The sequence below is a fragment of the Meriones unguiculatus genome, chromosome 5, assembly GCF_030254825.1.
Source record: "Meriones unguiculatus strain TT.TT164.6M chromosome 5, Bangor_MerUng_6.1, whole genome shotgun sequence".
Lineage (NCBI taxonomy): Eukaryota > Metazoa > Chordata > Mammalia > Rodentia > Muridae > Meriones > Meriones unguiculatus.
Window position 1 is genome coordinate 131,642,144 of NC_083353.1, and position 19,703 is coordinate 131,661,846.

Here is a 19,703-nt window from a genome sequence, read left to right on the forward strand (position 1 = left end):
GCAAGAAAGATGCCCCAGCGCCACCCATGCTCGGGTGGGCTCTGCGGAGACAGAGCTGCTGTGAGTTATCCCCACTCCTTGTAAGTAACCTTTCGCCCGTACCCCTGCCAGCAGCCCCAGTAAAAACTCACTGCTCACCAAACTGCACGCTGGTGGACGATGGTCTGCGTGTTTACTTTCTGGGTGGGTACACACACATGCTGTGTCTCCCCAGGAAAAGTCTGGACACGACTGGAATGGTTATGGGTCTGTTCTGAAGGTGTGGCCTTTGCATTTCTGTTTCAGCAGCTAATAAAATTTTACTGAAATTCAGGTCATTAGGTTAAACGGGATTAAATACTTCAATGATATAAAGCAGACGATCAGTCGGCATTCAGTAAGGACTGGAGAAATGCCAGTTGTTGAGAGATCGTTTGTCCTAGTCATTTGTTGATTCTGCCTTCTGATCACCTGCTCCAGACCAGGTCCACAGCGGCGGCTCTGGACGCTTCCACCTCGGCAGCGGCAGCTTGGTGCTTCCTTCTCCGCTGCACTCAGCGGAGGCTCCCTGAGCCCGTCACGGCGCAGGAGGGGCACAGGGAGGCCCAGGATGTGCACACCAGTCATTGCCACTGGAGAACAGCAGCCAGGGGAGGGCACACCCCTGAAAGCCGTCCTGTGAGCTAGGCAGCAATAACAATGTCTGAACTCCTCTCAGGAAGAGGCACCTCGCAGGCCTGAAATCCAGGCCCTCCAGGACAACCGAAAAGCAGCGGTGGCCCTTGAAGCCCGGGGTTAAATCTCCATCCACCCACGTCCTCCGCTGCAGCTTTTCATTTAGCCCTTATCTCTTCCTACCCGGGGCTGTAATTATTCGTGGACGCCTCTTATCTCCCTCATTAGATTAGGAACTCCTGAGAACGGCGTTTAGCTCCAACTCCTCGGCAGTGCAGCAACAAGCACATGCTGTGCACGAGGACTGTCTCCAAGACACACGGGGGGGGCAGGCCCCAAGCCCCCGCCTCGCTCGCTCGCTGACTGCAGAACCACACTCATGGGATTCCCATCCGAAAACTCAGGCTGCACTGGGTGAAATGGGATGATGCTGGATCACGTGAAACCACATGACAACCATTCCAAGCACTCAAAACTGTTTGAGTTTCCATATTTAACACGTTTTAAAGACTTGCTTTGGAGTTGGAGAGACGGCTCAGCACCCCGAGAGCACTGGCTCCTCCTGCAGAAGGCCCAGGATCAGTTCCCGCTCTCTGTAACTCCAGAGCCAACACATCCAACGCCCTCTTCTGGCCTCCGCAGGCACTGCACACACATACACATACCTGCAGACAAATACTCAAATACACAAAACATATTTTAAAAAAAGAGAAAGGATTTATTTTTAATTGTGCACATTTGTGTGGTCCATGGAGGCCATAAGAGTGTGTCAGATCCTCTGGAATTACAAGTGATTGTGAGCCACCCAATGTGTGTGCTGGGAACCTAACTCAGGTCTTGTACAAGAGAACTTAACTGTTTGAGCCAGCTCCCAAAATTGTTTCTAACTCTCAGTCTTACTATTAAAATGCTCAGATAATGCTATTTACTCAGTAATTAGTAGGAATTTAAACCAATAACTTATGCACAGTTTGAAAGGGGAGATTGTGACACATGAACTTACAGAATTTTTTTATTTATTATTGTATGCATGTATTTGTGTGTGTGTGTGTGCATACGTGTATATATATATGCAGGCGTGTCTGTGGGTCTATGGGTTCAGCAGTGCATGCCACAGCACACCTGTGGAGTAAGAGGACGGCTTTCAGAATTGGTTCTTGCCTTCAGTCTGGCTGAAGCGGGTCTCTCCTGCCCCCTGCCTGTCACTCCAGCTTCCAGCACTTTTCCTCACAGCCATCTTGCTAGCCCCTCACTTCTTACTCACAAAGGGGGTAGTTAAACTTTACAATCAAATCTGCAAGGTAACCAAAGTTCATACAGTATTCGTTTTGCAGACACACAATTCATTGTGAGCGTGGCTTTCAGCCAGCGATGGGACATCCACAACAGCCCTTTCCTTGTCACTCAAAGCAACAAGAGTCTCCTTCTAATGAACACAAGTGCTTGAGATTGACTGACTGACTGATTTGCTGTGTACATATGGGTGCTTTGCCTGCACGTGTGTCTGTGCATCACCTGTGTGCCTGGGGCCCGTGGAGGCCGGAAGAGCCACTGGATCCCCTAGAACTGGAGTTGCAGACGGTTGTGAGGAACCAGGTAGGTGCTGCGAGCAGCCAGTGGCTTACCCGCTGGGTGAGCACTTTAAGACGCACAGACATCTGCGGTCCTGAGTCCACAGGCACTGGGATCTGCTTCGCACCCGTCAGCTCTTCTCTGGGATCCCACTGAAGGACATAAACTCGCTATTATCCAATTTACACGGCCAGTGGTTCAATGCCAGGGGGTCGGCTACAGACAACAGTTACTAGGATGACTTTCACACCTAAGCCAAGGCAACAGCCCAGTGAAGACTGTTTAAAGGCCCGAATACAGGTCCATGCAGCTGCTGGTTTGGAATATATTGCAACTTTCTAAAGTTCTTTGAGCAACAAATTATTGCACCAGAGTTTGGGGTCACTGAAAATTTGAAGGAAGAAATTCCCTTGAGCCATAAATATGGTCTCCAAGACCAAAATGGCTTCTTTCCAGAATAAATTCACCTTCACCGTGTTTAGTCCTTGGTGCATATTAGGTGTCAAACTCAGCAGCCAGGACCTCGGCAGAAAACAACCAAGGCAGTGTGTCGGCAGAGACTCCCTGAGGAGCCTGCGGGTGGTGGCAATGAAAGAGTTCGAACCTATCGAGACCTCCAGGAAAGTGCAGGAGCATCACTTGAGACAGACACTGGCTGTGGGGAAAGACTCAGGTTCTTTCCTGTGCCGTGGAGGTCGAAGGCAGACTTTCCAGACAAGCAACATTCAAAGACCAGGAAGGCCTTTGACTCATGAGCCATGGTTCTGGTCTCGCTCCGCCTCAAAGGTCAGTGGCAGAATGGCAGCTACATGGCCTTATGACCCGCAGACTCCAAATCTGAATAGCAACAACCTCCAACGACAAAATAATAAAGCCTTGGGAGCCTGAAGCATGATAGGAGCCTAAAGCATGAAGCTGCAAGGAACTGTCAAGTGCACAGTAAAGTAGGTTGGCTGATTTCAGGCTTGAAATCGTTCGTCCTCACGTACAAAGAGTAAAACAAAACCATGAGTGCAGGGTCAGCACTGACCCCTCCAGGGGGTGAATCGGAAGGGGTCAAGTTCGGTCTCTGCTACCAGGCAAGTCTCGAGGGCGGCCTGGGAAACCTGAGGCCTGTCTCAGGGTAAAAATAAAAAGCGATGCAAACCCAAATCTGAAGAAACTCCACAGAGCAAGTGGAGCTCAAAAAGGTGGCAAGTGTGACCCAGCAGTGTTAGAAAGACTGGCAAGTTCAGCCACCTGGGGCTGAGGAGGGGCTGTGTGGTAGAGTGTCCACCACACCAGCATGAGGACCGGAGTTTGAACCCTCAGCTCCTGTGTCAAAAGCTGGGGTGGCACTGTCCATCTGTACCTAGGGACAGTTGGCCTCAGAGACAGGTTAACTGTGCTGGCTGAAATGAGAGGTTCCAGGTTCAGCAAAAGAGCCTGTCTCAAAACAACATAATGGAAAGAAATACAGGAAGACACCTAATATTGACTGCTGGCCTGCACACACGCACACACACACACACACATACACACACACACAGTCCTCATTTGTGTGTCTGGGTGTGTAACCTCCATGACTGGAGGCACACGGTGAGGCTGTACCTTCAAAATGCTCTCTGTAGTTAACAGAAAAGGAATCAAGTTAAACTGTCAGTCACCCCTAAGGCCCCTAATTTTCCACCACCTGCTTTTTACATTGCACAGAGCAGAAACTCTTCCTTTAAGTTCCAGCTCCCGAGGCGTCCTGAATGTGACCTTTAAACACTTGTCACTCGCCAGGAGTGGCCCTGTGTTGGACTTGGTGGGTTATGAAATAGGCAAGGGTCAACAATTGCAGAATCTCAAGAGTTGAAACATTCCAGTGCAAAAGCCCAACCTTGGGCCAGGGGCCATGTCCTCTCCCTGGCCCTCCTGGGGACAGGCTCCCTGGCTTCACCTCACCCTTAGGGTTTCAGAAGGACACATAAGCCACCCTTACTTTCATGGACGTCAGCTTCTCCTCCTGACACGCACAGACTTCTGTATAACTCCATTCTCACAAAAGGGTTTTTCAAAAACAGGAAAAACAAACGGGAATAGGAAAGAAAACAGTGTAAAGCCAGCATAGGATAAATGAAAGTGACTATCCCCGTTTAACCCCAAGAATGTGAAATCACCCATCAGAAAAGGAGACCAGTAATACTCACGTTGACCTTACGGCCTGCGTGATACCAAGAAGAGCATGACCTCTGTGGCATGTGTCTCCATATTAACCCCAACCAAGCCAACGGTAACCACAGTGCCGAGGGAGCCAACCAAAGAAACTCAACAAAACGTCTAGTCACGCTCTTCTAAGCATCAGGGGCAGAAGCAATACAGACCGAAGAAGCATCACAACCCCGAGAAAACAAGAGAGCAGGTGACCAAAGGCAGTGGATGGGGGGTGCGGGGGACCAAGAGCCAGTGCGATGCAAATGAGGCCTGGCGCTCAGGAACCGGCTGCATGCACACCCAGCAGAGCCTCAGTGCGGACGGGTGTGTGTGTGTGTGTGTGTGTGTGTGTGTGTGTGTGTGTGTGTGAGACGCACGCTTCGGGGCTTCCCCGCCACTGGCAGCTCCCCCGGGTTTGGAACCACTAGGAATCACACATCTGGACACGTCTGTGGCGTTTCCAGAGAGGTTCACTGAGGGAGGAAGACCCAACCTGAAGGAGGCTCATCCCGAGCAAAACGATGAGGAAAAGCAACAGTCGGCAGAGTGCCCACCTCCCCTCTTCTTGGCTTACTGACCTGCCCAGATGTGGGTGAGCACCCTCACACTCATTCCTACATCACGGTCCCCAGATGTGAGCGGGACCCTCACATGCCTACATGATGGACTCCAGCTGTTCCTGCCATCAGGCCTTTCCTGACTCAATAGGCCTCAGGCCATGAGCCAGAGTGAACGCTTCCTCCCTTGGATCATTTCTTCTAGGGTTTTTTGTCATAATAGCGAGAAAAAGAGCCAACACAAGCGCAGTATTTCAGGAAATGGAATAGGGCGGAATTCTCCGCGCCATCTTAACAACTCTCCCATACAGGCACCTGGTCCCAGAGTCTGAAGATTATTTCTTGAGAACAGAGTGTGGGCATGGGGTCCCACACAGTAATCCCCACGTGTGGAGGTGGGGACAGGGCTGTCCAAGCCAGGACACCCTCGGCTGCCTGACAGGTTGAGCCCACCCTGCACTATACAAATCTCCAAATAAAAGTTTTTTTAAACCCCATGTAAGTAGACTAAATAAAACAATGCAATTTGTAAAGAACTTTAACTCACTTCAGACAAAACCACTCTGTTTCCCTTCCCATCATCCCCCATGCGCGGTTTCCACTGAAAAACTGTCCACCAGGCTTCGAGGAATGCTGGAACCTTGTTTAGTTACAACTTGGTTTTCTCTGCTGCTAGGACAACTGAGAAGCCATGGTCCTCCAAGCCAGACCACCCCTTCCTCGTCAGATCACTGGTCCTTGCTTGCAGATCATCCAGGCTGCCGGACTGCTGACGCTCCTGAGGGATGTCAGGGTCCTGAGCGGCCAGCCAGTGGCCTCCATTTCCTGACTGCGAGTGGCCTGGAGGTCTCCAGGAGGAAAATGAGTACACAGACTGGGGAAGGCTAAAGTCAGGGGACCCCGTGTACCCAGACATGAGGGGTCACCCACGCCTGGTGCAGACCTAAGGTACCCACACATGAGTCCAGTGAGGTCACTGGTTCCCCAGGGAGAACTCTGGTAGCCATTGGAACTTGAGAAGGAAGGGGTAAACGTTGCCTAGATGTCCCCTCCCCCCAAGGAAAAGTGTCTCCTGACACATCCACGGGAAACTTCACAATTGTGCAGAGTTGGGAAAATCGTTACTTTAGCCAACATGGAACTTTGGTTCCAGAAGAGTTAATCCCTGAGAACTGGCGGGGCTGAGCTCAGTCACATCTCTAGCTGAGCAATGACGACTGAATTAACCTGAGAACAGGCCACACACAGCTCAAAGCGGGGAGCTCAGGTGACTTTGGCCTTTGCAGCGTCTAAGGAAGGAGCAGTGCGGCTCTGGAAACTCGGCAGAGAGGTCGGGATGATGTCCTGGGCTCGAGATTCCCGTAGTCAGCTCTCGGGTGGGCCATGGTTTCTAGAGTGGAGAGGACGGCGGGACAGACAGACACAGAAGAGGACAGATGTGCGAACAGGGCTGCGCAGCAAGCTGCCCACGGCAAAGCTTTGGGGAGAGTTTGCTCCCAGCTGTTGAGAAAACCAGGGCAGAGGCCAGCCGAGCTCTGAGACTTCTGCCCTGACTCTACCACGATGAGGACCAACAAATCAGAGGCCCAGGCTTTCAGACTGGGCGTCGGGGTCACCACTGGGAGGACGCCCTTCTCTGCTGAAAACTGGAGGGATGCAGGCTCTGAGGGCCACGCAGCAGGAAGGTGAGCCAAGAGCAGGCCTGCAGGCCGGCCAGGCTCCAGCTGGAGAGTGACTCACCTTGAACGCCTGCCCGCTAGATAAAAAGGAAGCAGCCACCTGATCTGGCTGTCTCTTGGGCACAGAGCTGTTAGCAACAAGACCCTTCATGGTCTCCTCAGTGACCTGCACCTTCACACAACCTGCTTTGGGTAGGGCAAGTCCCACTGAGAACAGAGGAATCCGACTGCTGGGACTCACAGAACAGAGACCTGGGACACCCCTGGGACCCAAGGGTGATCATGTGATTCCACAGAGAGCCTGGATATCTCAGCCCACAGTATCCAGTGGCATACAGTATCCAATGACCATTTTCAGGTACAGAGAAGGAGTCTTCTATGGGTAAATCTCAAATGACTGAGAAACAAAAATAAAACCAAAGAAAATTCCTCCCAGAAGAGGGTGGACCAGGGGTAGAGCCAAACATGCTTAAGAAATAACCGACTGCATTTGTGCAATGACACAAAATGCGTCTGTGATGGCTGTCCCTGGAAGACGGCAAGTTTAACAAATGCTCACTGGCAGGCATTGTTCTCGCTGTCTAGCTCAGCTCTCATGGGGTGGTGACAGAGGCCCCACAGCCTCCTGAGAGGTGGCACCCGGGATGACACAGCCCTCAGACAGTACAGTCAAAGCCCGGCATTCATGCGTGCCCCAGACACACACTGCTGTCCCAGTTTGACTTCAGACTCGTCTCTTTTGAACTTTCTAAACATGACTCCAACAGCACAGGGGATAGTGTGAGAATGAAGAAGTGGGATTACAAAAAGTTAAAGTTTTCACACAGCAGAGAAAAGTGCCATCAGAATGAAGGGAGTGAAGGACAATCTTTGCCAGCCTACCTCAGACAAGGAAGTTAAAGTTTATAATACATGCCAGATGGTGGTGGCACACACCTCTAATCCCAGCAGAGGCAGAGGCAGGGGTTCAGGAGTTCAAGGCCAGCCTGGTCTACAGAGTGAGTTCCAGGACAGCCAGAACTACACAAAGAAATCCTGTCTCAAACAAACAAAAAATTTTAAAAACTGTGTAGTTTTATGTAAACATGACACAAGCCAGGGCCACTGGAGAGGAGGGGAACTCGATGGAGAAAATTCCTAAATCAGGCCGCGAGAAAGCCTGCAGGACATTTTCTTAGTTAACGATTGATGGGGGAGGGCCAGCCCAGTGTGGTTGGTGCCACCCCTGGGCAGGTGGTCCTGGGTTCTGTAAGAAAGCAGCTGGCAAGCCGTGGGGAGCGAGCCAATAAGCAGCACCCTCCACGGCCTCTGCATCAGCTCCTGCCTCCTGGTTCCTGCTCTGAGTCCCTGCCTGACTTCCTTCATGCTGCAGTGTGACCCTGTCCTCCCCAGGTTGCTTCTGGTCGTCGTGTCCATCACAGCGACAGAAACCTAAGCTGGCCATTAAGCAAGGTAGCCCGGCTCAGAAAGGTGAAAGTTACATGTTCTCCCTCACATTAGATCCTAACTTTGTATGTTTGCTTGTATGTTGTTGTGATGCTGTTTGTATGTTGGTATGTTGTTGTGATGCTGTTTGTATGTTTGTATGTTGTTGTGATGCTGTTTGTATGTTTGTATGTTGTTGTTATGGTGTTTGTATGCTGTTGTGATGCTGTTTGTATGTTTGTATGCTGTTGTGATGCTGCTTGTATGTTTGTATGTTGTTGTGATGCTGCTTGTATGTTTGTATGTTGTTGTTATGGTGTTTGTATGCTGTTGTGATGCTGCTTGTATGTTTGTATGCTGTTGTGATGCTGCTTGTATGTTTGTATGTTGTTGTGATGCTGCTTGTATGTTTGTATGCTGTTGTTATGGTGTTTGTATGCTGTTGTGATGGTGCTTGTATGTTTGTATGCTGTTGTGATGCTGCTTGTATGTTTGTATGTTGTTGTGATGCTGCTTGTATGTTTGTATGCTGTTGTTATGGTGTTTGTATGCTGTTGTGATGGTGTTTGTATGCTGTTGTGATGCTGCTTGTATGTTTGTTTGTATGCTGTTGTGATGCTGCTTGTACGTTTGTATGCTGTTGTGATGCTGTTTGTATGTTTGTATGCTGTTGTGATGCTGTTTGTATGTTTGTATGTTGTTGTGATGCTGTTTGTATGCTGTTGTAATGCTGTTTGTACATTTGTATGCTGTTGCTACTTTTTGTGTTTGAGAATGTTCTACAGTTATGAACAACCTGCTGCTGCAACTGGTTTCTCAGCCAGGAGGAGCGAGGCTCTAAGACGAGAGTGAGTCACTTCATGTCACCTGGGAGTGATGCTATGAGCCACAGCCATACAACGCAGGACTTCCATAAAGATAACTGACAAGCCAACAGTAAAACAGTGTAACGTTATGATCTGACGGCCACCGAAATCTATAAATAATTAGTACTTAGTTATGTTTTCATCTTTCACGGTGATTACCAGCGTTTCCTGTCAGTGCATAATATCACACTGCAGAACAAAGCCAGACAATCTTCATCATGGACCCCTAAGTTCAACAACAACAAAGCCTACAGGGACTCTGGAAATGATTTTCAATGACACACTGAGTGGAAGTTTAACATTACTTATTTTAAGACAAAAAAAAAAAAAAAAATCCGTGTTCTTGGGTCAAACCACCACAATTTTTGTTCTTACCTCTGAACTTCTTGGGTGGGTTGGCGAGGTCCCCGGCCTCTGGGTGTACCACGCACCGGTCATCGACAAGCCTAGAGGGAGAGAGCGCACACTGTTAACACCATCACACTCATAACCACACAGGACCCTGGGGAAATATTTACACTCACAAACTGCACAGAACACTGGGGAAATATTTACAGTCCGAATACTCAGAAACTTCTTGAGAGTCCTAGATTCATGGAAAGATGCAGTTGTGGCAAGACCAGGACATATTAAGTTGGGAAACTTGTCAGATCAGCCATGACCTTGGCAACCACCAAGCGCAGCTGAGCTAGCTAAACCCTGTACGGGAAATGCCTGACCTCTGGGCTGCTGTGGAGACAAGCACGAACCGACCAGCAGAGTTGCTTGTGTATATTTAACATAACAGGCTTAGGAGCAAACTGGCAGATACTCCTCCAAAGATGGGGAGGGGGTGGGCTCGAGGGCCCCACCCTTTCCTGATTGCTTCTGGCAGGTGGCCAGTGCTGAGAAACAGAGGTGCAGCCCTAGTGCGCAGCCCAGTCTTACACACAGGCAACACTGATTGGCTCAGTGCGTAACAGGATGGACAAGGAACGACACTGGGCAGAAGAAACAGGGACAGGGGCCGAGGGGAGCAGCCGAGGGGAGCAGCCGAGGGGAGCAGCCGAGGGGAGCAGCCGAGGGGAGCAGCCGAGGGGAGCAGCCGAGGGGAGCAGCCAAGGGCTGCACATACATTGCCAAAGAATGAATTATTTAAAAGTGCATGCACACATGTAAAAACACAGAGGCTGGAGAAGCAGCCGTGGATGAATGAGCTTCCTCCCCTGTAGAGGACCTGCCTTTGATCGCCCACTCGGCAGCTCCATCTGTGACTCCAGCTCAGGCTACCACTAATCCGCCACCCTCTTCTGTCACAGAGGGCTCCTGCATGCACCTGCTACAGATACACACACACACACACACACACACACACACGATGACTAACTTTTAATGAAACACAGCAAAATGTTAAGAGTGGTTGGGGGCTGGGTGTAGCCATGCTCGCTTTCAATCTCAGAGCATGGGAGGCGGAGGCAGGTGGATCTCTGTGAGTCTGAGAACAGCCTGGTCTACAGAGTGAGTTCCAGGGCTACAGTCGGGGGAGGAAGGGCGGAAGCGAGGCCAGATGAGTGCCAGCTTTTGCGATTTTCTCACTTCCGCTTTTAGGCGCTGAGCGTGCAGGCACGGTGTAATGACGCACCCACATAGTGAAGCATATGACGTGGGGTGTCTGCGAACAGTCCGCTCTCGTCTTACCCTTGGTCACCCACCATCTTGCAGAACAAGAATGAGACTACGGACCTGCTGGCGTTGAAGGAGGGTGGCCTGCCTCCAGCCACCATTTCTGGCCCACGCCGAGCCTGTTTTACCCTCCACCACACACCCTGCTTCCGAAAGAGCGCCTCACACAGCAGCTGCTCAGCCAGCGCCTAAAAACTGCCTTTGTATGTTACAGAGATGCGTGTGGAACCTCTCGAAGGCTTTGTGGTGTTCCGAGGGTGCACACTCTCTGCTCACAGAGGTCTACCTGAGCCCCAGGACCTGCCCCCTCCCGGGCAGAGTGATGGGCCTGGCTGCACTGCTGCCTGGACGTAGAGTGTGAGGATGTGCGGGGTCAGATGTGCATTCTCCGAGCCCAGCTCAGCTTTCCCTCTTCGTTCTGGTATTAACCAGGATCTTCCAAATGCACTGATTTCATTCACTTTGGATAAAAATCCAAACATCAACCAGCATGATCCTGGATCTCGCTCTGTAGACCAGGCTGGCCTCAAACTCACAGAGATCCACCTGCCTCTGCCTCCTGAGAGCTGGAGTTGGGCCACTACATGCATCTCCATGCGTGCTCTTCATGCTGGTTACTCAGCGTGATTGGCATGAGCTGCCCGGCATGCAGAAACTGCCCCTACACTTCTTTAGCTGGCATCCTCCTAAAAACAGGAAGTTGAATTGTGTCACGAGAGCAACACTTAGAGCCACCCCTTAATCCAACCTGAGCTCCTGACGCTGGACTGGAAAGGCCTCACGCAACTCTGAGTGTGTCACAATGTCAGACTCAGACAAACGCCGTGAAGTGAAGGCCAGGTCTTCTTACAAGCCAAGGCAGATGAGAATTCACAACATGGCGATAACCTCAGTCCTCTGCAGGGCACATAAAAATTACACACGAGAGCCCCCACTCCCCGTGTGCTCCCCCAGTCTCAGGGCTGAACAGTTGTGCAGAGAAGGGAAAGAAGGCAAATGCCTACATCCAGAGCGAGCTCCCACAGCAGGGTCTCTGCCACCCAGAGCCTAGGAACCCAGCACGATCTAGGGAGCTGCCCTGCTCTGGATAGCTCTGCAGAAATCAACCACTTCACTGACTTAACGAGATGGAATTGAGCCAGGAAAGGAAGGAAGGAAGGAGGGGAGGCAGGAAGCAGGCATGTCGGTCGGTCTGTTATAAGACACACTCAGCCACTGATACTGAAACCCCAGCAGGCTGGGCCTGGAGACACAGCTCAGTGATTAAGAGCACTGGCTTTTGACAGAGAACGGAGGGCGGATTCCCAGCACCCACGTGCGGCTCACAACCATCCATAACTCCCATCCCAGGGAATCCAAACTCCTCCTTTGACCTCCCAGGGCACCAGGCACATGTGTGGCACACAGACATATGTGCATGCAAACACTCAGACACATAAAATAACTTAATAAAACTTAAAGAAAATTAAAGCTGAGCGTGTGTGCACACTGCTCTTCGAGGTCTGTTCCCATGCGTGCATTCGCCCTAGCAAGGGGAGGACTGGACTAATAAGGCGGGTGGGGAGGAAGAGGGGAAGGTGAGCGGGAGATAGGAAGGACGGACGGGAGAGCAGTGGCCGGGACAGAATGATGGACAGCAGACATACACGGAGCTGCCACAGGACCCGGTACTCTGGATGCCGTCCCAGTCAGGTCACAATTGCTGTGATGAGACAGTCTGACCAAAAGCAACACGGGGAGGAAAGGGTTCTTTGGCTCACACTTCCACACCACAGCCCATCACTGAAGGAAGTCAGGGCAGGAGCTCAAACAGGGCAGGAACCTTGAGCCAGGAGCTGATGCAGAGGCCTGTGAAGCTGCTGCCTCTGGCTTGCTCAGCCTGCTTTCTTATACAACTCGGGACCTCCTTCCTGGGGTGGCATCAGCCAGGCCGGGCCAGGCCCTCCCAGTCAATCACTAATTCAGAAATGCCTACAGACTTACGTGCAGCCTGATCTCCTCCAGGAGATCATATATTTGGTTCTCCAGGAAAGAACCATATATTTGATATTATATATTCTAGACAGGGCTGGCAAAGGAGAGCTCCAAAATCACCAGTGAAAGTGCCCAGACAGAACAGGGCAGAGTTAGGCAGCCAGAAACTTCTGTGCTATGAAATCTTCAGAGCACTGAGGTAGGTATCTAGGTCTGGAGCTAAGCACCCTCCCTCTCCTTCCTCAACCACGCTGCCTTCTTCAAACCAGCAAAGAACACGAGACTATCACTTCCTGGCTGAGCAGACATGAAAGGTAGATATTCTTAGAGGAAACGGTTGGCAGGAGAAGTTCCCTGGCCAGAAAAACCTCTGGCAGCTGCAGAGCCTTTCCCACAGTCACCACAGAGAGAAGCCACGTGTGTTTCCAGAAAGCCGGGCAGGATGGGCCTAACCTCGCGAAAGCTAAAGCAGGCAACTATCCTGAGGCAGCCCAGGCCCAAGTGCTCCTGCGACCTGCCAGGAAGGTGCGAGCTGAGAAGCAAGATCCTTCCCCGGCCTGCCAGCCTTTCCCAACAGCTACACGTGAACACACGTGATCAACAAGAACAAAACGCTGTCATTCCACAGATACACCTCTGACTGTCAAGGAAGGGATCGAGAGGCCTTCAACCATTCCTAAGTCATGCTTGGTACTACCATCCCAGCAGGAGGTGGAGGCAGGGAAACCAGGAAGTCAAGGCCCACCTACACAATGAACCCAAAAGAACCTGCACCCATGTCAGACACCGTCTCCAAAACAAGCCACAGACAAAAACTGAAACTAAAATTAAAAACTAATCTATTTCTGTCCTCGCCCAGATTTATCTCATGTTGCTCAGAAGCCAGGTGTAGGCTCTGGGCTGCAGTGTACGCTGCTGTGCCTGACTGGAATTCTTAACACAAATTTACTCTTTTGATCTCAGTGAGCAGCAGAGAGGCCTCTTCTGCCCAGTGAGCCCAGTGCAGGCCAGCGCTGTCTGTTACAGCATATTAACGAGCTGGGTCCTTCCACTCCAGTTTTCCTCTGAAAGTAAAACTAAAAGCTCAAAACAGGCTGCCTTAACCCTCTGTGAGTGGAAGAATGTCTCAAATTCTAGCCCTGTAGGAGGGGTGTGGAGAAGAGGGAGCGGAAACTGCCGAGCTCACACGGGTGACCAGCAGGCCATCTCTAGAAGATAAAGGAGGGACGGGCTGCTACACCCTCATCTTCCTGAAAGGCCTGTCTGTGCTCTGCAGGGCCACTGCTACTGTCTGCACAAGGGTTTACATATTTTTTCTTTTCTCTTAATTTGAAGGTCTCCACACCCTACACAAAAATATGAACACATGTATTTCTTAATTTTTATCTATGTCGTGGGGGGAGTTGAGACAGGTCTCATGTAGCTCAGGCTAGGCTGGCCTTGAACTCCTGATCCTCCTCCCTCCCACAGGCTGGAATTAGGAGCGAGCATGACACTGCTCCACGTTGTAATTTAACAGAACTAAAGAGGCGAACTGCAGCGTGGAAAGAGTTAAAGACTCTAGCGGGCCACTGGGGAAAGGGATGGTAAAGTCTTCTCTGAGGTTGTACTCCTCATTTTAGAATTTCACATCTGAGGAAGGCAAGGAGAAGGAACGTGCTGGCGTCCCTCTGGTCAGAGCTTGCCCCTGCCTTAACTCCTCTCTGCTGCTCACTGGTTTTTTTCATCTATAAGATGCTATTCCTCTAAGCTGATACCAAACAGTTCGCCTGGTTCAGAAAGAAAACAAGAAACACCAGTTGGCTGTCCTTTCAAAGCAGCCTTCACAGAGACTTGGAAACTGCTGCTGTTAGCCTCAGGACAGCTTCCCAGGAAACACAGACACATGGCTCTTCCTGTTGCTCTTCCTACTTCTCAGCTGCTGAAGGCAAGTTCACTCCAGTGCCAGCCGGTGCTGAAACCTCCTGAAATGAGAGCCAGGGATGTAAGGCAGCAATCACTACTGTCAGCCTCACCAGTCACTGCCCCGATGCACACCAGCCCCAGACCTTCCTTCTTCTTGGCAATCAGGCTGTGCTTGGTTAGGGTTAGCGGAGCTTAGTCAGGGTTACTACTGCTGTGATGAAGCACCAGGACCAAAGCACCCGGGGAGGAAAGGGTTTGTTCGCCTACACTTCCACTGTTCATCCCTGAGGGAAGTCAGGGCAGGAACCTGGAGCAGGAGCTGATGCAGAGGCCATGAGGGGCTGCTTGCTGGCCTGCTAATCCTGCTTTCTCACAGGAGCCAGGACCCCCAGCCCAGGGGTGGCACCACCCAAAATGGGCTGGGCCCTCCCTCATCAATCTCGAACTAAGAAAATGCTTGCCCACAGCCTGGTCTTCTGGAGGCACTTCCTCACTGGGGTTCTCTCCTCTGAGGACGGCCTGTGTCGAGTTGATGGAAAACCTCCAGCCCGGCAGGGCTTTCCTTATTCCCTCCAAGACTGTATAATCTTCCACCCTTGGAGACATGTCAGGAAAACACCACCCCTGGAGACCGTCCGTCACTGAATCCTGTAATTCATGCGCTCATCATTTCCTCTGTGTCTGGCTTTCACTTCTCCTAGGGGGCTGGGGGAGGGGTACACAGCATACATGTTTCAATCTGGTCTGTGAAGTGTGGAAGAGTCAAATATCTTCCCCCCATGTCATTCCAATGTGTTTTCGAGACAGTGTCTCTCGCTGAACCTGAAGTTCATTGGTTTGCTTAGCTGGCTGCAGGGCCCAGGCTCCTCCTGCCTCCACCTGACACACACACACACACACACACACACACACGCACACGAGTGCAGACCAGCGCCGACCCGACCCTTCAACAGTAGGCCTTCACCGGGAGCCCCCCACCCTCACATTCCTTCCTTTCAGTGTTTTTTTTTTAACTTAAATACAATCACAGCCCTCCCCCCTTGCCTTTCCTCCCTCCAGAACCTTGCCTTCCAGCTCCTAGGACCCCCACTCTCAAGCTGATGGCCTCTTCTGCCTCTTCTCCAGTCGTTACAGTCACTTACAGGTGTATGTACATCTGTGCACAAACACATAAACACACCCAGCTACATCCAGACACGGTCTCGCTGTGTGCGTACTGTCTCAGGGCTGGCCTCTTTGTGCTGGACAGCCAACTGGAGCGCCCAGCCCTGGGGAAAGGCTGGTCTGTTGCCCATAGTTCAGTGGCCTTTGAACTAAATATACCCATTAGATTTTTTACACTATCTCCTTTGAGCAACTGTTTTAGGTCCATTGGCCTTATCACTGTGAAGATTTCCCACCAAAACTCTAGTCAAGAGAGGGACAGCCCTCCCTCTGCGTCACGTCCCCGGCACGCCTCCGGGGCGTCGTAAGCTAACCAGCCTCTGCTAACCCAGTACAGACTGCAGCCTCCTCACTTAACTTGTCTTAGCTGTGGGCATTAAGTACTAAGGCCAGCCGTAATTATAAAGTAGTTGAGAAAGTGCACACGGGGCGAGACAGGCAAGCGTCCAACTGTGCATCTGCACACTGAGGACTTTGTCACTGAAAGGCCACAATTGAGAAAGCTGGTGGCATCTCCTGCCAGGAGGCACGGGGATTAGCATGAAGAATAAGGAGGCTTCACAGCTCCACTCTCTGTCTGAGGAAGGTCTGTGCAAGGAGTCCCAGAAGCTCAGCCTGGACTCAGTGTCCCACAGATGCTGTTCTTTATTACTTTCCTTCTGCATCAGCCCAAAGCAGCAGTCAGGAGGCAGCCCCATCTCCTCCCCCAGTGTCCCCGCCTTCAGGGTAAGTTACTGCCGCAGCGCCTTGGTGACCTGGAGGCCAGGCAGTGGCGGGCTGCCGGGTGTGCGCAGGAACCAAGCCCAGCTCCCCAACCAGGGCAGCCGGCACGCCCCAGGGCCCTGCCGGACACCTCTCCCAGCCTAAGTCCCTGGCTTTACCTTGTGCGGATCCATGCAGGGACATATTTGGAAAGCAGAAATAACTGGCTATCTACAAGTTAAAATTTTACCTATTTTTATGTTAAGCGTGTGAGGGCTTGCCTGTGTACATGAATACGTGGCCTGTACGTGCCATGATGCCAGGAGGAGGCATTGGATCCCAGGAACAAGAGCCCAGTGGCTCTGAGCATGTGTGTGGTGCTGGGAACCATGCCCAGTCCTCCACGGGAGCAGCCTGAGCTCTGGCCCGCTGAGCCACCCCAGCCTCTGGCAGCAGCTTTAACTGGCTTGTTGGGATCACGGTAGCAGAGCATCATTCGAGCCTCCTGTGTTTCCCCTTCTACAGCAAGAAATAAAGAGAGGAAATGGGGTACAGCTTTAAACTCCGCTGATTGTTGAAGATAAAACTAAGTAAGTAAATAAATACGAAACCAAAACAGAAACTGGCCCAACTGTATCTTCAAAGCCTGGGAGTCGGGGAAGAAAACTGCGCTGTGGCTACGTGTCTAAATCTAGATCCCAGAAATCCAGGGAATGCAGCCCTAAGTGCTGGGCACGCTTCCTGTGGGAGCTTCCGGTCATAGCTTCAGGACTAATTAAAAGAGAAGAGGTCATGGATGTGAGAGGAACACGGAAGGAGGGAGAGAGGAGTAGGAATTATGTAAACACAGCACTTGTGTACAAAATTCTCCAAAGAATAACTTTTTAAAAGTTTCTGAGTCTGTTAAAACTGATGCTGCTCAGCAAGGTTTCTGTCAGCACTTCCGCGGGGCAGCTGGCCGCCGAGCAACCCCACTGCCACGCTCTTGGAATTCAGATTTTAGACAGGCAAGAAGGAGCGTTTGGCTGGTGTGCGAGGAGACTGGGTGTCCGAGGAGTACCATTCGGAACTGGAGAGACCAGGAAGACAAGGGCAAAGAGGCCAGGCCCTGCTTCGTAGCTCATGCGCGCACACACACATACACAGACACACAGGCGTACACACATACATACACACACATGCACACACACATACACACATACCTACACGCACATACATACACACACATGCACACACACATACATACACACACATGCACACACATAGACATATACACACACACACTCAAATTAAATGCTTAGCCAACAATGTGCTCTTTTAGAAAAACTGTTTCATGAACTCATCCCACCTTAAAAGGAGGCATCAAAGTCACTGACCTACAGCCGACCACGGGGTTCCCCCCAGCCCCTCCCCAGCCAATTCCTGGGGAAAGCGGAGCTCAGGAGCTCAGACCGCAGAGGCGGCCCCGGCTGAGAAGCGCGGCTCCCGGGTTGGGAGCGGGCTGCGGTGTGGTCACTGCGGCTCGGTACCGAGGCCCCCTCCCGGCCAGCAGCCCGGGCGGACGGAAGCAGGGCCGTGTGCACAGAGCAAGCGAGTTCTTGTTCACCCCCACGTGGCCAGGTGTCTGCAGCACTGACCCAGAACTGACAGGCCCGGCACCCTCCGGGTAGGAAGGCACGCTAGCGGCATAGGGCAGAAAGAAAGATCAAAACCAAAACAAATAATTGATAAGGCAGCGTGACTTTGAACAGCCTGCTAAGCAAACAGCGCACGATTGGCCGGGCGGCCAGCACCCTGGAGAGTGAGCCCAGCTCGGCTGGGGCGGCCGTCCTCAAGATCCAATAGCCTGGGCCGTCGACCTGTTCTATGTGTGTGGACCACTGCTGACCTCGCAACAGCCTCCCAGTCTACAGTTAAGGATGTTAGGTGTCAGGGTCAAATCGCTTCTCTATGCTGTGAGGCGCAATTTGAAACCAGATTTGTCTAAGGCGAAAGTCTCGGCCATAAGCACATCCTCCGGGCGTCGATCTCTTGGATAGGATCTAGCGGCAGACAGAGCGAGGCCCTGGCGGCGTAGCTGTGGACAAGCCACGTGTAGCCCCTGCCCTCTGTTTAGATCTAAAGGGAGCAACAAGGACGACCCCATACTCACAGAGATGGAACCAGGCTGGGAAGGCGACCCTACAGGTAAGGCCACGCAGGCGTGAGGGCCTGAATTTGAATCCCTGGAGCCCACACAGACAGCCAGGCAGAGCAGCAAGTGCCTGCGGTCTGGCACTGGGGACTCGGAGGCAGGAGGATGCCTGAGTTCACCAGCTTGTCTAGTCAATCACCAAGCTCCGGGTGTCCTGCAAGACTCCATCTCCAAAGCCAAGGTGGAGAGCACTGAGGAAATGCACTTGGCATCCACTTCTCGGCACTCATGCGCAGGCGCACCCTCACGCACACATGCACACACGCACCCTCACACACACATGCACACACACGTGACGCACTTGGAGACTGCCCCGCGACTCTGTCGCTCATGAAGGGTGCTCACGGCCTGGAGAAGAGAAAGCAGTCCCAGCTGACACCTGTGAGGAACCGTCGGGCGTGCAGGCAGGCAGGAAGCTGGCAGGCCGCGGGGAAAGCGTGGGGTGGCGGCCGGGGCTCTCAGAATGTCTGTGCAAATAAGAAGAAAAGCAGGTGCGTGCCCGAGTGAGCGCTAGAGCAAGGAACACGGAAAGCCCAAAATCAGACTGAGACGGTTTTATGCAGACGGCAGCAAGGAGTTCATTCAGATCCATGCGTTTAGTCTTCGGAGTACTAAAGCCCTTGAAACAGTGGCGGCTGTTCAAACTCCCCGCTCTAAAGTGAAACACTGAGCAGAGGCCTCGCCCCCTCAGTGCCTGCGGCTCTGTCCCCACTGCAGCTGCTGCCAGGTAAGTCACAGGACAGTTGATATTTTACATAAGAAACCTAACCGTTAGCGAATTACAGACGTCTAAACAGATGCCCGTTCGGCAGAGGCAGTTAGGTGTGTCCTGAAGGGCGTCGCTTGGCTGGGCCTCTGAAGCCTCCCAGACAGGAATGCCGAAGAAGGCAGTCCCTGCAACTTTTAAGGCAAGTTGCTTGGGAGAGTTCCTGTGTGCTTTGCTCGGTGACCCAAGGCAAAGGCAGCTGGTGGCCTCAAGCTGCCAAACCGTGAAGGTAAAATGGCTCGGCCCCTACTGACTGGGCTTGGAGCCCACACACACGCGCACACACACGCACACACACGCACACACACACACACGCACACACACGCACACCATGACAGTGACTTGGTTCAGCCTGCCAAAGGTGCAGGGGAGGAGCTAGAACCTTCTCTTATCAGCTTTTCCATA

The 19,703-nt window shown here is 51.9% G+C and overlaps 1 protein-coding gene across 6 annotated transcripts in view; it reads right to left on the bottom strand.

Moving 5' to 3' along the window:
* Positions 1-19,703, bottom strand: part of Itpr2 (inositol 1,4,5-trisphosphate receptor type 2) — a 323,374-nt gene that overhangs the window by 292,465 nt on the left and 11,206 nt on the right. For 5 of the 6 annotated variants that reach the window (XM_060384487.1, XM_060384484.1, XM_060384489.1 and 2 more), the window contains exon 2: positions 9,307-9,377. In XM_060384487.1, coding sequence (XP_060240470.1) covers positions 9,307-9,377 — 71 coding nt within the window. Of the gene's footprint in view, positions 1-9,306; positions 9,378-11,341; positions 11,437-19,703 lie in introns of those variants that run through there. The other variant, XM_060384490.1, reaches the window with a different exon arrangement.